We start from the raw sequence: 22475 nt of genomic DNA on the forward strand, positions 1-22475 counted from the left end.
GAGTAGCACCTAACTGGACACATAGGTACTACAGTAATAGGGTATTGGGCAGGAGGGAGGGGGGAGGGGGGCGGGTATATACATACATAATTAGTGAGATGTGCACCATCTAGGGGATAGTCATGATCGAGACTCAGACTTTTGGGGGGCGGGGGGGGGGAAATGGGCATTTATTGAAACCTTAAAATCTGTACCCCCATAATATGTCGAAATAAAAAAAAAAAACATTTAAACTTCAAAAAGACATAGTGGGCAATAAGAATTTGCCCTCTGACTTCTGAAACAAGGGTCATTCTAAAATGGACCTAATGAATCCAACTGTGGGGTTAGAATAATATTGAAAATAACTCTTGTGACCTTAAGAGTCTATTAATTTATTCATACAACAAATATCTAGTGAGTTTGTTCCATGGAGATGCTAGGGGTACAGGAATGAGCAAACAGATTAAAAATTCCTGCCCTTGTGAATGCATCTCTAGCATCACGGTCTGGTACTAGAAACCTAATATAACTAATTAACGGATTAACTATTAGGTACCCTTCTTTCTGAATGATGCTCTAAGGATGTATATCCCATCCCAGGGAGAGAAATGGAAGAAAAAGGAATAGCCAAAATAGTCCTGGCTCTGAATAGAATCTCTGATCACTTCAATTTCCCTTTCCCAAAAGCCATATGTTTACTTATTGAAGGATTGGAATTTGCATGCTAAGAGCTCTGATCTACCATTCTGATGAAGAAAATCATTTCAAGACAATGAAGTCTGGTTTTCATCTGGGTTCCTTACAGTACATTACTTGGTCTCACATTTTGGAGAAAATAGTCCATTTTTTCTTGTCCAAGTACATTCTTTAAGAGCATATACATAGTTCACTTCAGCATGAGGTCGAGATTTGCTGGGAATCCCTGTTCTGGTGTATTAGTCGTGGAAGCAGGTTTGCATGCTCACTCACTATGATCTCGGGTATAGCTCTGTGCACCAGACACCTGCGTGCTACATAAGCCATAAAGGAGAGGGGAGCGAAGATAAAAGAAGAAAATAAAGGTGCTATACTTTCAAGATGTCTACTTAACAACCCTATGCTCATTTACAGGTCTTTTATCTGGCCTTTTGTTACTATTAGTACAAAAAGACAAGGAAGACCTGCTGTTTCTTCCTGCTCTTCACCCCTCTAGACTTATTAATATTTTTAAATTCACTCAATTTCAACTCAAAACTTTCTACCAGTGGGGGAGGGGAAAAAGGGAAAAGATTTGTGGCTGCATGTTTAAGAAAGAAGCTGAATTCATCACAGTGACAGGGGAGAGTGTTGGCAGAGATCTGAGCTATTTATTCTTTTAGGAAAATCCTATAAAGAATGACACAAGGAAGCCTCTATCTGCAGTCTTGTTCATCACACTGGTGAAGAATCCGATAACAGATGTATGCAGTAGCGTGATTTAGTGCCAGGAGCTGGCCCCTGATGTGTATTAATACAGCGGCAAAGCGGAACGCACCTCTCTTCATCACTCATTCCTATAAAAGAGGTGGAATCCGAGATGGCCCGATGTTAGGCAGAGCAAGCCCATTTGTTCTACTGACTGATGGCACAGGCTCAGGCTATGTCCTTCACCTCCATGGGGCACTCAGGTTGTGGGTAGAAAAAAAAAAAGAAAATGCTCAGCGAAGCAGGGCTTAGGCAACAAGTGAGAGGAGATGAGTTAGGCTCTGTAAGGAAACATTTAACACTCAAGTCTTGTTTAATTATCCCCACATCCCATACATTTCCCAATTTGAATATGGAATAAGGATTTAAAACTCTTCTCAATGGATATTCTCCTATAAAAAATTACAAACTAAAAATAGAAACTAGATATTGAGGAAAAAAAGAAAGAAGAGATAAAAGTGGGAAGGTTTTGTTTTAATGGTTCAAATACCACAGACTGGATAAGGATCTGAGTTTTGATGTGGGTGATAGTTTGGAATCAATCCTACCATATATAAAAAGACAGAACACCTGTAGTGTTTAAGAGGGCAGCTCTAGAGTGACAAGGAAACTAGTTTGATCTTGGCTCTGCAAATGAACCCAGGGGAAGTGATTTAAGCCTCAGTTTTCTCACTTGTAAACTGGAAATAAAAACAGCATCTACCTTATAAAACTGTTGCAAACATGAAGTGAAATAACACTTGCAAAGTGTTCGGCTCTGGGCTTGGCCATGTGAAAAGCACTAAAAAATTTACTATGATCATCAGACCTGTGATTAACACTGTCTAGTATGAGCCACCTTCAAGCAGACATCCCAAAGAGAAGCTCAAAAAGGACAATTTCAGAGTTTGCTAAAACTTGGGGATAGAGTTCTGTACCTGTCTAGGTTTTGCCCTTTACTCAGCTATCAGCTGCTCTGATCTATGTAATATACACTATTTTCTGAGGAAAATAATCTATGATTTGTACTCAAATATCCAATTTTCTCACTGATAGGAATACATAATTATCCCTTTTCTTTCATTTAAGGATAACACAGATGTAGTAAAGTACATAAATCTTAAATGCACAGCTCAAGAATCTTTACATCTGTCAACAGCCACATAGCCCCCACCTAGTTCAAAACTGGAGCATTTCCAGCACCCCAGGTTTCTTTGTGCTCTCTTAGTCACTACCCCCCACAACAGACAACCACTATTTTGGCTTCTTCCGATTAGTATTAGTTTTACAAAGAAAACTGGAAGTTTTAAACTGAAAATTTGTTTTTAATTAAAAATTTCTTGACTAGTAAAATACTACCCTGTATTATTCATAAAAGCAGTTAAGAATGTATTGTACTGTACACTAAAGAAGCAAATTAACCCACGGGACTCCCTGACTACTGACTGAACAGCCTCCTCAACTGGATTTTCATTAACATGGACCCAATTTCCTGTCTGTGCTAGAACAAGAGCTCAGATAACTGGAGATTGCTCACAGTGGAATATACAGTTTCACATGCTAAAAAGTCATGCGATAGTGAAAAACATAGACTTCAGGGTCAGGGAGAACTGGGCAATTACTTCTCATAGTCTCAGTCTATCCATGTAAAATGGGAATAAAATGACATATCTTATCATGAAGATTAGATGAAAAGGTATACAAAACATATAATTTAGTGCCCAACACACTGTAGGTGCTCAAAAAAAGGATAACTGCATATAATCACCTGCACTGGGGCTAGACAGAGATGCTGTGGCCACAGGTTTCCGTTTCCTCTTGATGTCACGTGAACATGGTGGTCCCCAGTGTACATTTGCCTGTCTGCAGATATGAGAAGCAAAAAATGGTTTTAACTTTGTGATTCATATTGTATAGAAGACATTATGTTCAGCCCAGATGAAATCCTTGACCCATTACAGACAAAACCAAACAGGCACAATCTTTTGCCATTAAGTGTTGGCACAAGATTATTCAGAATTAATTATAACTCACTCTTTACTCACAATACACACCCCTCCTAACCATTTTACCTGATTTCAGGGTAGCAAACATTCAAGATTAATTTCAATAAATATGCGTTTCATTACATGCATATTTTTGCACAATTATTTTTCATAAAAACTGTAACTGCAATTGTTCTAAACCCACTAATGAAATACCTACTCCCAAGTGGTAATATATTGAAAAGTTTAATGCTGCATGAACACAGATATTTGCATAGAATTTTAATAGGAAATTTAACCCTTCTGCCACTATAAATCTGAATTTTTAATACTGTCTATTTCACAATTAAATAAGTTTGGTTTCTGTGACTTTTAAAAGTATTAATTATATGTCAATAATGTTTCCTCATCTGAATATTCAGCTTATCTTAAAAACAAAACACTGAGAGCTTCAAAACTAGAAAAACAAAAGATTCTCTAAAAAACAATGGGCTTAACAATGAAATGGCTGTTATACCATTTTATTAATAATTCACACTGCTCCCCACTCCTTGTTTCTCTCAAACTAGACAGATTCTGCCCCAATTAAGAGCCAAGTTGAGTTCCACCTTTATACAAAGCTTTCCTTAAACATTTGAGGCCTTATCTACCATCAATATTTAACTGGTGCACATATATCTTGTTTCCCTAATGAAACAAAAAGGCTTAATCTCCTTGAGACTAAGAACAGGGATCCTGAGAACAGGAACCATATTTACACTTTCAAAATTTCCATTAATCTACCAACAGCAGCACAAGATACATAGCTGATCCTCATTAGCTGCTGATTAGAACTGATACAAATGAATAAAAGTTCTAATCAAATGGCCAACTGCACACTTAAAAGTTAAATGGTACTGATTTAAAATGGTAAATTTTATATTATGTATATTTTATCAAAAATTTTTTTTAAATAGCCAATGTACATAACATATAAAAAGGAATCTAGTAAAATCACACCAGATAAACTCCTAATTGGTAGTCCCAGCTAGGGATCAAGACTCTTAATAGTCTTAAAACTGGAACCTCTAACAAATCTAAGAGTATCTAGTTAGCAAGGCAATAAGAAAACTGTTGAATTGACAATTTTCCTATTCAGAGGGCTGCCCCCAATCTGGCAACTTCCATAGTTTAAAACACACACATTCATTTCTCTAAATAGCAAAAGCTTAAGACTCAACTCAATTTATAAACAGTATAAGAGTTTGACTGGAATCCTAAGAAATTTTTTTAGAGTACAAAGAGTGCTATAAGCCAAGATTTACGATACAAAGCCACTGGTTTGGAAAATTCCATCCAAATCACCTTTTATTGGCCACTTTCTCCTGTATGAAAAATTAAGTCAATACCCATGAACAGTTAATTCTGGAAACCCAAATAGTTAATTCAAAATAAATGTGTAAAATAGGGAACAGTTCATATTTCATACCTTATGTGAATATAGTAGTGTGCTTATTTAATAATACATTAACATAGATGACAACATCAAAGGTAGACAGGACTCCACTCTGAATGGACAGGTAGTAATTCCCTTTGAAGCCAAGACACAGGCAGAAAAGAAAGTGACACTACAAAATTTGTTCCTCATCAAAACAGAGAAATGTAGAAAACAGAGCTTCCATCTTTTCCACAAACATGGGACCTAAGTACATACAGACCCAAACTCAAACCGCCCAAGCATTTTGATCTAATTCAATCATGCTTATCCTCAAGCATGATTCAGAAAGAGAAACAAATTCAAAGGATAACAGTTTATAGTCATGCTTCTTTCCTCTTTACCTTAAGCTCATTAAAGGAATCGCTAAAACGTTTCAGAATAAATGTTAACACCACCGTTTCAAACTAAAACTATGCTATTAGACATCAGAGCAGTGGTATCCTCGAGCAGTGGGGATGTGGTAGAGGACAGACAGAAACTAGAACAGGTGCAGAGAGCTTCTAGGGTTCTTTCTGGTAATGTTTTTTCTAGATCTGGATGCTGGGTACTTGGCTGTGACTTTGTGACAATTCATTAAATGTATATTTCTTTGTATACTACTCTGTATGTATATTATCATTCAACAGAAAGTTTAATTTAAAAACACTGCTTCCTTTGTAAACATCAATCTTCCTTTGTAAAGATCAATGTTTACAATATGCTGAGTTTTATGATATTAATTCTTAGAGTACCAACTTGGGCTGAACTACATAAATACTGCCTTTTATTTATACCTCGTCCATCATTTTCACTGCTTTGCACATTTGATATATGTCAGCAACAAGGTTAAGGGCCCATATTGTCAGCTCCTTTATGGATCTAGTCAGTAACACTTATTATTGCACACTTTTAAGGAATGATAGACATATTTTGGAGTAAAAAGATGAAACCATTTATGCATCAAAATGTTTAAATTTTTAACTATTTTAATGGAAATATGGTGGTTTTTAAAATGCTTATTTTAGTAAAATAAAAGTAACTATACTTATCTATGCACATAGGTTATTAGATGGCACTATATTCTGCAACATCCTCAGGGGGCTACTGAGGACTCAAGTGGTCCTTAAACCACCCTGGCCCCCTAAGCAATGGTCCTTGGATCCCCATCCCTTCTCTGCTCAGTAATGTTATGCACAGACCTCCAACTGCTAAGTCTCGGCCTGATTCTTCTCTCTGCAGTAAACGGTCTACTCCTACCACTCCATTCCCACTTCTACTTGTTGTCCTGAACATTCTAAATCCTTTTGTAAATTCTTCTGGTTATAACTTAGGAAAGAACTAAAGGCTTTCTAAGGAAACCAAGTAACAAAGCTTGTTAACCAAGTAATAAGCTTGTTATTTTGTTGTAAAAGTGTGTGTGTGTGTGGACTATTTCATTTCTACTCAGCTGTGTTTTTGCTGCTTTCACTGGTCACAAAGTTTTTATTGAGCACCTACTCTGTGCCAAGCATTGTACTAGACACTAGGGATGTAGTGATAAACAAAATAGACATCATCTGCCTTGCAACCTGGAGATCTTATAACTAAGCCTTATTTGTAGCTGCACAGCTATTTAGGCTACAGAATATGAACAGAGAAACTAAGGCAGTAATAAAGAGAAGGCATGCTCATTTTTAAAACTCAGTTTAAATGCTCCTTCTCTCTTAAAATATTTCTCTTAAGACCTGTTTCAAGGTTGGAGAGCTATTTTGCAGAAGGAAGACTAACATCGTATCTTAAGACTATGTAAACAAGGGGTATTTTTCTCTATATGTATCTCTTCCTAGTCAATATCTGGGGAGGGAAGAAGAGAAATAGCCAAACTGTTATAAAAAGACAGTAAGACATTTTCCTTTTTGGTTTTAAGTGAACACTAGTACTGGTAGAGTTTACGGTTTAGGAATATCTATTTTTCCATCTGCTTAGAAAGAACCTTAGAGGACAAAGAAGGAAAAGGACCCAAATAAGCCTGGGCTAGTAATAAGGAAGCTGGGTGCTTAAAGAAAGAGGATTTAAAGGAGACAGGAAATGGAACCTGCCATGTTGTATAGCACAGTCAGAACATTAGGATAGCCCTGCTGAAGAGTAAAGAATAATATGTGTGGGCTGGAAAGGCCTCTTGTATTATTCTGGGGACCTTAGCATGTGGGTAGGCAACTGCTGCAGCCTGTGCTTCCTATTGAAGAGGTAGTTCTAGTCTTTTGTTTATCCCAAAGTAATTCCATATCATCAACTACAGACATAAAAAATTAAGGAAGGGAAGGAAAAATAAAAAGGTTGACCTCCTTCCCACCCCAGTTTTCACTTAGGGGTATTTTTTTCAAATGTGTTATTTATTTAACACATACTATTTAATTTTGACAGTATTGCTATTTACTTATACAAAAAGAAACTGAAAAGGGACAATGCACAAATGTGATAACAGAAGGAGCAAAGAAAAAGAATATGGGCTTCCCTTGCTCACCAACACACACAGCCCCTTGCTGTAGGTAGAAAGGGTGGAAGATTTAACCAGAATTTTAAAACTCTTTTTCAAGAGTAGTATATGGTTATTCTTGGGTTGCAAACCACGTAGTATATGTCTGGGAAAGAGATCTTTCAATAACTCGGAGTGCAAAAAAAGCTAAGTATAAGTTAAGCCAGTCTTTATCAAATTAAAACTTTACTCTCAACTGGAGTAGCAAACAGTTATCAGAATTACATAAGGAGCTTTTACAAAATACACATGTCCCCACCAATATCCTAATTTGGACTGGAGTAGAAACATTTGGACTGGAGTAGGTTGGACTGGAGTAGAAACATAATCACTCTGTTTATTTTGAAGTTTTTCCCCAGGTAATTCTGATAAGCACCTACCTACTGCAAAAATTGCTGCGTTAAAAAAATCTACCAAACTCCCAAAGCCCACCTAGTCAATAATAGAGATATAAATATTTAATGTAAAGAACAATAAAATGATTAAATGAATATAAATTTAGATAAAAATACTGTTCCCCAGTATACAAGCAATTAACTTAGAGAAAAGATAGGCTATGCTTGTTCTGTTTCATCTGATCAGGACCTCGGGGACAATCTTCACTCAGGCCAGCGAATACCGGGGGCATGTTCTTTTGCCGCACATGTGCTGGTATCAGTACTTCCCCTAAGAGTGTCACATTCAACCACTGTAGTGGCATTTGCCAAAAAGAATTTAAGGGAGGGGAGAAAGATGGTGGGGGGTAGAGGGGAGGAGGAGCAGTAAAAGTAATAAATACACTCTTTTAAAAAAATTCTTCAGAAAAAGTCACTAAATTCTTATCGTAAGTGTGAAGGTGAATGCTGAAGATTAACAATTAATTGAAAGAGTATTCTTTATATCCACGCATAAACACGACATTTCTATTTTATTTTTTACTGCAGGTAACTGAAAGATCAGGTGAGTTGTTAAAACTGCAGTGTTACTTAGGAAACTGGGCAGATCACTATGTCCTTGGGGCAGGAATGTACTTTAAGGGAAAAAAAATATATATTACTTTGAGAAATACATGCATGTTTAATAGAACCAATGTTGGCAAAAAAATTACTGAAGTGACTGCTTTAGATTTGGAACAAAGGTGTTTAGAGTCACTCCTAAGGAGAGAAAACTGTCTTTATCCGCCAGTGGCAAGCTAATTTAAGGAACAGTTCACCTTCAAAAATCACTCATTTTTAAAAGCCGCTGAAAAGTGCATTTTTGTATGAAATAAAAATGTATGAAATAAAAAATAAAAAATCTAGTGTAAAATTTTTCTATACTTTCACACAAATAAGTAACATCAGGAAAAAAATATGATGTATCTAGGGACCAATGGTCACATATACCATATATTCCATTTATTTGCCTTAATTACTAATCTATTCAACTATTGATGGAAGCCTACCCTGTGTAAAATACCATGCTAGATGTGGAGAGGTTAGATATAGGAGGACTGAGCTGACATCCCATCCCAGGAGCTCATAACATAGTAGGAAGAACAACTCACAAATCAAGAATTAATAATCCAAGAAAATGAGCTGTAATCAGGGAACAAGTAAGGTGCCAGCATAAAATGAGGGAAAGGATTAAATCTGGGGAAGCAGAAAGACCCCTTCCTCACATGTGATTTTACCTTTAGGATTAACTGACATTTATTAAACACCCAGGAAAGGGAATATTTTCACAGACTTGCACGTGGAAAAAGATCTAGGCATCTGACACTAGGGGCAGCTAAGGAGAGAAAAACACTTCACAATTATCATAGGAAACAGAGGAGGCTTTTCTAATAGGAAGAGAGCCTGGCAATCCCACTAATGGTTTTCACTCAAATCTGACCCAGAGCAATCTGTGACAAACTAGCACCTGAAAATCCTTCTGTCTAATCTACTTCCCTCAGCTAGGGTAAGGTAGGCATGTCATGAAGCTGTTTCATGCCAACCACAGGAGCAGAATTGTTTCGTATCGGTTGGAAAGATGGGTGTATTACAAATGAAAAACACAGAGAAAATGCTTTCATCACTTCACTTAGGCAGTAAGATACCAGCCAGCTGAGAACTGCTGTAAACAAGACTCTCCAACAGAGGACAAAAGATTCAATAATTGTGTACTATATACAGGGCAGTTCCAATAGGCTTGGGCAGCTTTATAGGCAATAGTATAGCAGAAACATAGCCTCACACAGGCTGAAACTAAGGCACTAAAGAGGTGAGCAAGAGCTGCTGTACATCACAGCATTCTCAACAGCATAGGACTAATAAAAGGTTTTTTCCCCCAAGCCCTGGGGTAAAACCTGAGGCTGTTTATTATGGCTCCAAAGGTCAAAATTAATAGTATGAATTGAGTCGTCTTCTTGCTCTTTGAAACTCCTTGTCAAGTGGCACAGCCAGCTGGGCACACAACTCTGATATGCAGATCATAACGTTTGTGAACAGATAAAATGAATTACAAATGAGCTCAGTATATCACATTTCAACTCTCTAATGGGCAGGAAGGTCTCTCTCTTTTATACCCAAACACTGTCCAAATGCCTCCTCTTATATCTTATAGTCCATCTGAGTCCTTTTAAGCACCTCAAGAATCCGTATTACATCTTATTAGCAAAGGATTCCGGAAGCCAACTCGAAGTTTTTAAAATTATAATTATCCTAAGGACAGGGTAGGGTAGTAACTATACAACAAAAATAATATTAGCTACCAAGAATTAAATATTACATATATTATTTCATTTTGATCCCCACCCATTCAATAAAAAAGTATTGATATTTTCATTTTAAAGATGAGGAAATTGAAGTATGAGAAGGTTAAGTCATTTGACCAGATCTATCTTATACTGCCTATACCAATGGACTATGAAGAAAATGGTAGAAGCTGTAAGACCTTTCTTTCACTCATTAAGGAACCTGTATAATATTAACATACCAGGCTGTATCTGCTGTCCTTACTAGAACTGAAAATAAGATTTCTCAAAGGAAAAACAATTTATTGACCAAGGAAGCTGACCTCTATGAAAAGTAGATATCAAACAGTGCTTTGCTATTTCAAAATTAAAGATAAGCAATAAATGGAAATGGTAATGCATTACCAAATTATTACCCAAAATAGAAGAGAAGTCACTAAAAGATGACCTTTCCTTTGAGTTGGAGAAAACCCAAAACTGCCACGAAACATTGAAAAACTACAACTGGTGACTCACATCATACAGATGCAATTGACCTGTACGTAGCAGTTGATAAGTTCTAGTTACCACTTCCTACAGGAAATGATGGTAAGAAACACTATCCTTCACAAGCAATAAATCTCTCATTTTGGGGAAAGCTGCCTGCAGCACTAGTCTCCTTATTACAAATTTGTGACTGTGCCCTTGACAACAGTATCTCTGCATCTACGAGACCACTCACACCATCTGCTATTTGAGCAGCAGCAATTCTTAACACCAAGTATTGCTATTTTAATAGCAAGTCCCAATACTAGCAACCAAAACAACAAAACCAAAACAGTTGGTTTATGATTTCATCCACACGCACAGCTAACTACCCATATATCCACCCAACAAAATTCTGCTCGCCCCATTTATTAATAACCATATGATGGGCACTGTGCTAGATACTGACGCTTTTCTTCACCTGTAGCAGGCTCTCCAAAGTACAGAAGTCTGTGAGGAAGGGTGCACACAACACCAAAGCACAGAGTTCATGCAATTACGAAATCAAGTCCCTATTAAGCAAATTACAAAGCACCAGTCATAAAACCATACGCATTCAGGGCAACAGTTCCTAACCCTGGTTGCCTATTGATCACCTGGGGAGCTTTAAAATAATGCCAATGCCTGGGCCTCATCCCAGACCAATTAAAACAGAATCTCTGGAAGTGAGGCCCAGCATGGATCTATTTTTTAAAGGTTCTCAGGTGATTCCAAAGTGCAGCCAGGACTGAAAACCAGCAAAGTTGAGTATTTCTAGAGTGGTATTTCTGAAATCTGCAAGTCTATTAGATAGTGCGAAGATCACAAAACACTCCCTCTCATCCATTGCACCTGCCATCTGGGCTGTCTTAAAATGATACATCAATAAAGTGTTATTTTAAAATTATGGTCCCATTATTTATTTGTTTATAGCAATGAAGAACTAAACAAGAGAGTTCCTGGAGGTCATTCGTCACCCCCTGGGACCCCCAGGGCTATTCTGAGAACCAGAGCTGTATATGGCTGTAGCGGTGAGGAAGTGGCTGAAAAGCCCTGGCTCTCGTGCAGCAGTTGAGTGCTTGGGAGAGCAGAATCGGCAATGTCCAGGCAGGCAGCAGCCTCAGCTCAGTAACATGACGGGAGGGAGCCTTCATAGTTCAGGCATGATTATCAAACTCTTTGTGCTCTTAAAGGAGAGTAATTATAGGCATGTGAAAAAAGGGAAGCGCTCCCTGAGGAACTCTTCCTCACATGCTTCCCAAGAGGCAGCAGGGCCATTAAAAATTCCATGATGAAGAGGAAAAACAGCCTGGGAACAGCCAGGAGGCAATACAGCAAATTAATACACCAGCCCTCCTCAGGGAAAGCTGTGATAAAACAGGAAACACTTCTCTCTTTGCAAAATAAAATTATACCACTAATGATAACATAGTCACCACACACACACACAAATCGTTCTAATGATGGGTGTGAAATTCCCAATGCTGCCCAGATGCTTTGAAAGAAATCTTTGCCTACTACAAATAAAATGGGACAAGAAAGAGATAAAATTTCCATTCGAAACAATTTTTAGTTCAGTCATTCACCTGCCTCTTCCCTACTTCCACTACTCCTTGACGTTCCCTCCTTGGTGCCAGGCTTTTGCTAAACAGTCCACTCTTGGCAAAGCCTGCTGCAAAAAGAATCCAGTCTCATCAGTGCACCACACTGAAGCTAGACGACTCCTTCTCCATGGACCCCTTGCTGGACAGGGGCCTCCACTATGTCAAAGGAGGGAGAGGTAGCCCTGAGAGCTCAGTGTTTCATCCTTCCCATTTTCAAACACTGCAGAGATGTCACTTGCACTGATCATTTCCCACAGAGCAGTGGTTGCCAAACTCTATTGACTGTGCACCCTTGTGAGTAAAAAAACTCGAGGAAACACTATATATGTACATAATAATATATACACATAAAATAGAAATATGTGCTACTAGACTAATAATATATGTACAATTTAAAACCAAAAGAAAATTTCAAGCATAAGATAATAAATAAATGTAAGTTTTAAAATTTTTCTTCCCCTACTGACCCCAAAGAACCTTCATGCGTGCAACCCACTTAGTATCTACTGCCCTGGGAAGGTTGTCTAAACGTAAGGACAAAGATGACGTACAGTTGTCCACGCTCTCTCTCCTTTGCTTTTAGCAATGATCTCAAGCAACGAGCAGTATTTCCCTAGAGCTGAGTGCACCAGAAGCACAGCTGAGACTTCCTTATGTTTCCAAGTACAGCCACAAACACTGTCAGGCAAGACAGTGAAGATGATGATATGGATAATGAGATACACAAAGAAACAAGAAGCTGATACCCAGTCCAGCCACAGGATGAAGCTTTTAAAGGAAACAGAAAACCTGACAAAAGCACAGATACTGATCTCAGCATAGCACAGTTCTAGGTAGCAGAGGTAAAGGGAAGAGGGCAAAGTAATCCACTTTCAGTATCTGGCATGGTATGGTGATACTCATGTAGTCTTTCCAAAGGTATACACAGCCATTACTCTATTTGGTATTAAGACAGAAAGCTAGAAGACTGCTTTCCTATGGATTAAAATCTTGCGACTTCCCAGATGGCTTGAGCACCACCACCTCTAAGAAAAGCTCCCTGAGCCCCTAAATTAGGAGCCACTCGTCTGTGCTTCTTATCATTCACATGCAAACTTGTAATTGTCAAGTCAAATTCCATACTCATGAGAATGTAAGCTCTTTGAGGGCAGTACCTAAACAAAGAGCCTGGCACACAGTAGGAAGTCAGCAAATATTGAATGAATGAATGAATGAATGATGAATAAACAGCATGCTACTGAAGAAAAGGCTTTACAGCAGTAGTTTGCATCATTCCACAATTTTCCACATTCTTAAGAACACCATCTGTGACGGTCTTTCTTTTCAAAAGACTTTCCCCACAGAAATACTTCTTTTCCAGTAGAAATATCTGGCAGTAGGTTATGGTACTCAGTTTATTATTAATATCATAGTCCATAGTAGAAGTTCTAACTATATCCATGAAGGAGTAACTTCTTTCTGCAGCCTATGCCTCATAATCTAGAAACATATGCACTTTAGAACTATGAGGAACAAAAAAATCCTTAGAACCTTGGAGAGAAATTCTTCGTGTCACCAGAAATAAAAGTTTTTTGGTCCAGCTTATTAGCTGCTCTTTTGTGATAACATCCCTGCTAAAGGATTAAAACTATATTTATTTCCCATATCACCTAACTTAAGAGAATTTATGCTGAGAGGCATAGGAGTCACTCATTTGACAAATATATACTGAATGCCTAGCAAGTGCCAAACACTGTGTTAGGTGATGGGGATTTATCAGGCAACAAGACAAGGTCCTTGCAGTTTGATGCTTATATTCTAGTGAGAGAGACTATGAAAAAAGTGGAAAAAAAACCCTACAACCTACCCAAAATAAGCTAATGTGACTGTGACAAGAGTCATAGAGGACACGGATAATGAGCAGAAAGTGCTGGAGGTGGCCCTCTTAGATAGGATGGTCTGAGTGTTCCTCTCCAAGGAGGTGGCACCTGACTTGAGACAAACAGCAGCTCAACAACGGTTTTCCAGGCAAAAGGAACAAGTGCACAGCTTCCAAGGCAGGAAAGGATTGCTATTTTTGAAGAACAAAAGGGAGCTCCCTGGTACAGCTGGATCTCTCCCTCAGAGAAGGGGAAAATGATACAAAAAGAAGCTGGACATGTAGGAATAGGTGAGATTGTGCAGGGTTTTTTACAGGTCATGGCAAGGAACATTAATAATGTTCTTTGAAGATGGGGCTTTTACCAGCAGAAATAATATGAAATATGAGCCAAAAGAATTAGGTCAAAGTTGAGATTTAATCACATAAAGCCATATGATCACAGCAAAGATATGTCACCACTCTGCCTCAGTTTCTGCCATCTGTAAAACATCTATTTACCTCAAAAGATTGTTATAAGGATAAAATTGGACACTACACACAAACATAGTTTATAATTTGAAGTGTTATAAAAAGGAATATGGCACTGTCCATCACAGCCACAGAAGATAATTACCTGGCAGAGCAGTGTGCTGGTGAGCATCTTCGGTGAGACGCATCGGCAAGAACATCCAGGGAGTAAAGGGGAGAGAGGGGATTAAACTGCAGGAATAAATAAGATTATTTCAGTAAGGCTTCTATGAAATGGACTTAATCCTAAAAGGTAATCTTCTTTTGCCATACCAAACAGACACCATTCAATAAAGTTGCACATATTTAATAGTGTGCCCATGAATGTGCCACACCTGACCTAGCACACCTCAAAAAGACAGTTCCTTATTAAACAATTTTTCAAAAACCTCAGATACGTAATAATTGCTTAAAGGGCAAAAGACAGTACTTTCCAAGTGACACAACAGGAACTTACACCCACTGATTATCAACTGTGGATCAGTCCTTGTTCCCAAGATTAGCATGAAATTACCTTCTCCTTTCCTTATCCTGGCAAATGTTTCCAAGAACAATGGGTTAAGCACATACCAGCAGCACAGTATAGTGGAAAGAGAACTAGACTAAGAATTAGAATAGCTTAACTTTTAGTCCCAATCTACCACTAAGTTGCTGTGTGTTAAAAATTTCATAATCTCTGAGCTTTACTATCCTCATCTGTAAAATGGATATATCACTGTGTCTTACCTATTTTACAGGGTTATTGTGAGGGTTAAATGAAATATTGCTTTCAGGTTATAAATTAAGTTCAGTTTCTCATCTATAAAACATCTATGAACTTCAAAGGGTGGTTTATGAAGATCAAATGAAATATTATATATAAAAACACTTCACTTCATGTTTGCTAGCTTTGTTCCGACTTTTTCCACAATAAATAGTCCTCTCCCAAAAATTTAGAATATAATACATTCTGATATACAAAGACTGGAAGAACTTTGAATGGTAACTTCAAAAGTACTTAAAAAGAACATAAATTAAGCAACTATCTATAGAAGTTCCAGTCTCAGTTCTACCTACCAGCTGCAGGATTTTGGGTAAACAGTTTGAATCTTATGGACTTCTAGTTTGTCATCTGTAAATAACAGATCTGGACCAGGTGATCACCACAGGTCCCCTTCTGCCTTTACACCCTGTGATGCAAACATGGTTAGTATCCTAGCTTAGAATTTCCCAAACTGAGTCTCTCACATATCATCTGCATTACTTTTTCTTTATCTTCCTTTCCTTTCCTTATCTTTCCTTATCATCTGTACTGTTTACTTAGGATTTTTCTTTATATCAATTAATTTTACTCAGCCTTGTCCTTACTATGTTTCCACAAAATAGCATGTTTTATATAATGATTATGTTTTTTCTAACACACATAATAATGTACAACTTAAAGACTGTGTGTCTACATGCCACCTAAAATCATCTTATACATATATATGAGTTATGTCTTCCACTGCTGTAGTTCATTTTGAAATGACAAATTTACAATGAAGCTTTCAAGTCTAAAATGTGTATCAATTCTATAAGCTAAAAAGTAGTCAAAAAGCAAAACAAAACACTGAGCAACAGGAAGCCTGAGAATTTTTACCTATCATCTTCATCTACTTTACAACTAATCACCAAAATAAAGCAATTCTCAAAAAAAATAAAATAAAATAAAATAAAATAAAATAAAATAAAAAAGCTTCAAACATAAAAGGAAAATATCAATAGCCACTGTGAGTATTTTTAAATCGTGACCTCTACACAAAGGCCTAAATATGCCAAGGGCCCCCTCAGGGGGTAGCCGAGAAAAGAGGGCAAGGCTCAGAAGCCTTGACCCGACATCACTGAAAGCAGCTCTATCTTCCTCTGCTTCATACGCTTAGGCTTCAACGTAGTACTTCTCAGCACAGAATTCTGATGGTGAACTAAACCATAAGCAGATAAGATTCATTCTGCTTTCTTACAGCAGAGTTCAAAACTAAAATAGAAACATAATTCCTATAAATGTGTGTTATAAGAAACTGATGATCACAGAACTAAAGAAAGAATGAGTATCGAATATTCTTGGAAAACAGTTCTTCAAGGAAATCGGAGTAGCACAGGGAAGAGGGAACCTTACCTCATGTGCACAAGCAGAAATGTGAGGAAAATCAGAAGCCAACGCTTTATTCTTTCTAAAGAAAAGAAAATCAAATGATAAAATAAAGATGACAAAGAAAAGGGATCTTACCTGATTCCGTTCTCTTTTCCCAGCTGATGGTAACCAGAAACTAAAGAGAGGGAGAGAACAGGAAAGAAAACAATAAAAGAAGTGGTAGGAAAATTACAGATGGAAGGAGAAGATAAAAAGATGTTGGAATAATGAAGTGAAGACAAAGAAGGAAATGGGAAAAAGATGCAATTGGAAAAGAAAAGGAGAAAGATACTAAATGTGAACTATTTTGCTGAAAAATAACTCTTCAAAGGGAAAAGCCTTATAATAGAATGTCCAAGACTGGACAGGCTTAAAAACCCAAATAAACCAGTGTGGCATTGATGCACTTTCAGCTGTGCAGTGACAAAACAGGACCCCCAACTCAATAAACCACATGCACATCTTGCCTATTTTGTAAATTAGAAATTAGAACAGGCTGAATGCGTATAGGATGGCAAGTGGGTACTGACCATGACGTGTATAGGATACATTAAAGACCAACCATATTAGGGGATGAGGCTGCCACAACAAAGGGCACAATGATTCTTCTGTAGTTATATACAGTTATAACCATGGTAATTAGGACAAAAAGATACTTCTCTATAAAGAGGTCTAAAAATTACAAAAGAATATAGGAGAATAGAGGCAGTCACCCATTTTGAACAAAAACAGGAGACAGAAAAAATGAATTTAAAATATAACATCATTATTGGAGGCTTCTAATACAGCACCTATAGATACAAAAAGCAAAAAAAATAAAACAAGTCTAGAAAGAAAAAAAATAACTGTCATGGCCTTAGGATGTTAGTCATGTTAATTGTTACAAAGTATAAATCTTTTAAGATCTCCTTTTTCAGCTCTGAAGCCTGATTTCTAGGTTGCTTCATAAAACTCCCCTCTGCCTCCTTCTCCAAAGGAACAAGCTAGGACAGCCAGGAAATATATGAGCACTTACTCTTTCTGTCGTGGGTCGCTAATGATATGGCTTATCCTCTCAGTACCTAAAGTACTTATGCTGGTCTCCTAAAAATACAAGGAAGACAAGAGTGTCAGCCAACCACAGAAATAAGTATATAAAGTACATGCTGTTGTCAAGCTCACAATTCCCCATAGCTGTGCCAGCTAAGGCAACCTCAAAGACACATGTCAAATGTGAATCTTAAAATCCAATAGCAACTGTATTTCTTTTTACACCAATCTATGTTAAAAGTATTTCATGTTATCCTACACTTATTTTTCTCTAGTGATCTAAAAAATTATAAACGTTGTTTGCTCTGTATGGTATTTTAACATGAGTGATACCTCATGGAGTTATTGAAGTATACAGGAGTAAAAATAGTTTTAAAAAAACCCAACAGTGGCCAATTTTTAATAAGCCAGCACACCCGGCTCCCTACAGTTATGTGATTATAGCCCCAACAATCTTCATCCTGGGACATTTCTCAAGTACTCTCTGGTAAAATCTAAGTATCTGCTGACTAAATATATACAAGTCAAAGGACTTCTGTGACTTCAAAAATTATCACTCTGTATTTTGTCCCTTAAATATCATCTACTAAAGTAAAAAACAGAAGTTTGTATACACTGATTATTAAAGTTAGGGTTCTTGAGATTGTAATGTAAAAGCTTACCCATAACACCCCAAGCAATTCAGAAACTAACCACTTCCAAAAAATTGGACAACAGCAGAAGGCACTCAGCCTTTACTTAGCTCAAGTATATTTACAATGTATATCTATCACAGACCTGGGAAGGCACACCAACATGTATATGGCTAAGAGCTACACAGTGTTAAAATGAGAGAACACAAGTCATGGGCATGAACATCAAGAACATTAAGGCTGTTCCTCAAACACATTTGTGTCTAGACAAATGGTGTTACCTGTATTTGCCCATGTGTATGGATTAGCCTAAACATTAGGCTACATGTTTTAGAAGAACAACTGGCTATAGGAAAACTAATTTGAGGTCAGATTCTGGGCAGGAGTGGAGCTAAATGAAAAGGTTTCACATACTGCATTCTTCATATTCTGCCTCCCTTACAGCTATGGCTCCTGGTCACAGACACAGACATGGTAGGGGGGCCAAGAGAAAAGATGGGTGAAAAATGAGCTATTTGTTACAGCAGAAAAATTATTAACTTAAAGTGCCGTAATGTTTAAATTTACAGTTTATTACTGTGTAAATTACAAGCAGTACTTTGCGTAATTAGCAGTTCGCTGGCAGGGAGCTGTGAATGAAACTCATTATTTATGATTACAATTTAGAAAAAGAAAAGAGAGATGGGGGAAGGGGAAGCTGGGGGGCAGAGCAGTGACCTCTGCTAGAAATGATAAATATCCCTTTAAGGTGATGAAGATGAATTAAACAAGTAAATATTATCCTATTCATTTGAAATCATTAGCTGCACATCCAATAGGCCCTAGTTCCCTTCCAGGCAAGCTAAAGGGAGACTTCGAGATGAACTGATGAACTGACTTACAAGCAGTACTTCTTATTTTATAAGAACTGAAAAAGAATGTAAGGTAGGTGGCAGGGAGAACATTATCTGTCAAGCCTAACCAATAAAGAGAAAAAAATAAAACCATCTCTCTGTTCCCCACTCCCAACCCCCTGCCTCCCTCTATCCATGTACACCTATTCTGGCAATTGTTCTGTTAAGAACAGGCTCCAAGAACAGCAAAAGCAAGCATTCTATTGTCTGTAAAATGAGTGATTTAAAAGGAATAAGGTACTAGTCTTCCAATGATCAGATGTTTTTCTAATTAGAGATCTGAATTTGAATTTAAAAAGAACTAAGAACCTGAGTTCATCTGGAAATAAACAGCCTCTTTTCTTTTTCAAGCCTAAAAATTCAGAAAACAGTTCCCTGATTAGACTATAAAACAGCAGCTCCAAGGCGGGGCGTGGTGGCTCACGCCTGTAATCTTAGCACTCTGGGATGCCGAGGGTGGATCGCTCAAGGTCAGGAGTTCAAAACCAGCCTGAGCAAGAGTGAGACTCTGTCTCTACTAAAAATAGAAAGAAATTAATTGGCCAACTAAAAATATATAGAAAAAATTACCTGGGCATGGTGGCGCATGCCTGTAGTCCCAGCTACTCGGGAGGCTGAGGCAGAGGATTGTTTGAGCCCAAGAGTTTGAGGTTGCTGTGAGCTAGACTTACACCACGGCACTCTAGCCCGGGCAACAGAGTAAGACTCTTGTCTCAAAAAAAAAAAAAAAGAGCAGCTCCTTAAGGGTAGCCAGACCATGGCTGTGACCATGATATACCTGGCTTGGCATAGGCCTGTCACATAGTGGGCATTCTAAATGCTTATTGAGTTAATGCTCTCAATGCCTCTCCCTTCCTTACTCTTTGCCCACCACCATCTTCTCTGATTGGGTATGAGCCCCTATATTACCCTATTTCTCAATCTCAAAGCTACAGTAAAAAATAAAACAAAATAATAAAATAAATACAAATTTAAAAAGATAAAAGTAGACCTGGGTTCAAATCTCTATTCTGCCACTCCTATCTGGGTAACATCAGACATTACTTAACTTCTTTGAGCCTAAGTTTTCCTCATCTGCTGAAGGGGAATGTAACTTTTTTCAAAGGTTGTTGGAAGGATTAAATGAGCTGAGTGCCTAGCACAGTCCCTGGCAAAGGCAGAACTGAATAAACAGTAAGCGGTGGACAGTCCTCCCTCATGGTCAAAGAGGGGCTGCTGAAATTCGATAACAGATTTTTTTTTTCCAGTTTTGGGTTTGTTTTTTTAATAAATTCTAGGATGAAAGACCAAAGTTAGGATACAACAAAGGTGCATTCATGAATTCAGGAGGAGTCATAAAGAAGCCAAGAATATTTTAACTTATACAATAATAATACTGAATTAATCAAAAGTTACAGAAGAGGCAGAGATCAGGCCTGTAGGTTTACAGACACTGTTATGACAGTGTTTGTTTTGTCAGACTTCTGAATGAATTAGGTTTCATTTTTTATGTGTGCATCCACTCATATCCTACATAATGTTCACTCTTGTAAACTCCCAAAACATCCCAGTTGGCTTCATTAACTCCAGGGAGTTCTATAGCACCTTTGATTATTAATAGCATACACAAATTCCACAGGGATATTATCTTCCTGCTGAGCCTAGTAAACCACGAAAGCTATCACCTTCCCAACCAGCCTTCTTCGCCCCTTTCTGAGGCATCGAGCTGCCGCTCCAGGCAGACGATTCAAGCGAGCATGGTACCCTAAAAAAAATAAAAGCCTCAGTTACTGAACGCAGAAAATCCATAAGCAACCCTATGTTTCTAGTACAATGAAGGCCTTACTCCGAGGATCTTACTACCTTTAAACTAGTATCACAAGGGTATTTGCCAAAAATTTATTATTCTCACATCTTTGTCACTAACAACATGATCTTAGGCATGCCATTTACCTTTGACCTAGGCATTCTCATCTGCAAATGAGGAATAATCACTCACTCAGTCCTACCTTACAGAGCTGTTTTGAAGACACAATGAAATACATGTGGAAGGAACTTTATACACCGAAAACACCACATAAATGTAAGGTAGTATTAACAATTTCTAATTTTAAATTAAATGCTAGTTTATCTCACAAACATTCTAATCCATAAAATGGGAAAAATAGCATGCATAATATTAATATACCCCCATTTATCTAACTGCTGTGTATGTTCTACACATAGAAAGAACAAATGTAAGAATTCACACCAAAATATTATTAATGATATCATCTCTGGATGTGGGACTATAGGTCATTTTAAGTTTCTCCTTGCTATTCTTGCTAATTTGTGTATATTTTAAGGAGTCTATAAAGAACTTCTAGAAACATTCACTGAAATGGTTGATGAAACAATGTGACTCAGCCAGGCAATAGTCTTTACTGAGAACCAAATGCTTTGAGAAGGCCTTTCAACCACTCAAATTCATCATAACAAAATCCTACATAAGAGTTTCATCTCTTAGTGTAATTTTGATCACCAAGAGATGCTCAACAAATAACTGATTAATTGGTTGATTATCAGTTACTGTGAATCCTAGAATCATAAATTTATAGAGCTAAAAGAAACCTCTGGAGCAATTTTGTTCAATGTCTTATATCTTAAATGATAACCCAGACATCCCAAGGAAATGAAGCGACTTCATCACAGCTACAGAGGTAGGTAGTCAGTACCAGAAAGTATTAGCACCCTATTTTTTTCTCCCTGTCTGAGGCTCTTTTTACCTACTTTGGTATATCATAATTGAAGGAAAAGCAAAGGGAAAAGACAAATATTTGTCTGCAATAATAGGGTCATTAAAATAAAATCATTTATGCCAGCATGGTGGCTCATGCCTGTAATCCTAGCACTCTGGGAGGCAGAGGTATAAGGGTTGCCTGAGGTCAGGAGTTTAAGACCAGCCTGAGCAAGAGTGAGATCCCATCTCTACCAAAAATAGAAAAAATTAGCCAGGCATGGTGGTGTGCACCTATCTATCATCCCAGCTACTCGGGAGGCTGAGGCAGAAGGATCACTTAAACCCAGGAGTTTGAGATTGCAGTGAGCTATGATGACACCACTGCACTCTACCTGGGTCAACAGAGTAAGACTCTTTCTCTCTCAAATAAATAAATAAGCAGAAATTATTAAAAGAAATTATTTTTAAATCATCCATTTTTAAAATGCCATTATACCTTGTATGTGAATGCTCTTACTGAAATCTATTATTTTCCAAGATCCA

The 22475-nt window shown here is 37.6% G+C and overlaps 1 protein-coding gene across 2 annotated transcripts in view; it reads right to left on the reverse strand.

The window, feature by feature from the left end:
- Positions 1-22475, reverse strand: part of GPATCH2L (G-patch domain containing 2 like) — a 65370-nt gene that overhangs the window by 19626 nt on the left and 23269 nt on the right. The window contains exons 5-9 of one of the 2 annotated variants that reach the window (XM_012742549.3): positions 20899-20978; positions 17696-17763; positions 16666-16720; positions 14638-14723; positions 3173-3267 (exon numbers count right to left, since the gene is read on the reverse strand). In XM_012742549.3, the coding sequence (XP_012598003.1) occupies positions 3173-3267; positions 14638-14723; positions 16666-16720; positions 17696-17763; positions 20899-20978 (384 nt within the window). Of the gene's footprint in view, positions 1-3172; positions 3268-14637; positions 14724-16665; positions 16721-16776; positions 16817-17695; positions 17764-20898; positions 20979-22475 lie in introns of both variants that reach the window. The other variant, XM_012742565.2, reaches the window with a different exon arrangement.

Source organism: Microcebus murinus, chromosome 6, assembly GCF_040939455.1.
Source record: "Microcebus murinus isolate Inina chromosome 6, M.murinus_Inina_mat1.0, whole genome shotgun sequence".
In the NCBI taxonomy this organism is placed as follows: domain Eukaryota; kingdom Metazoa; phylum Chordata; class Mammalia; order Primates; family Cheirogaleidae; genus Microcebus; species Microcebus murinus.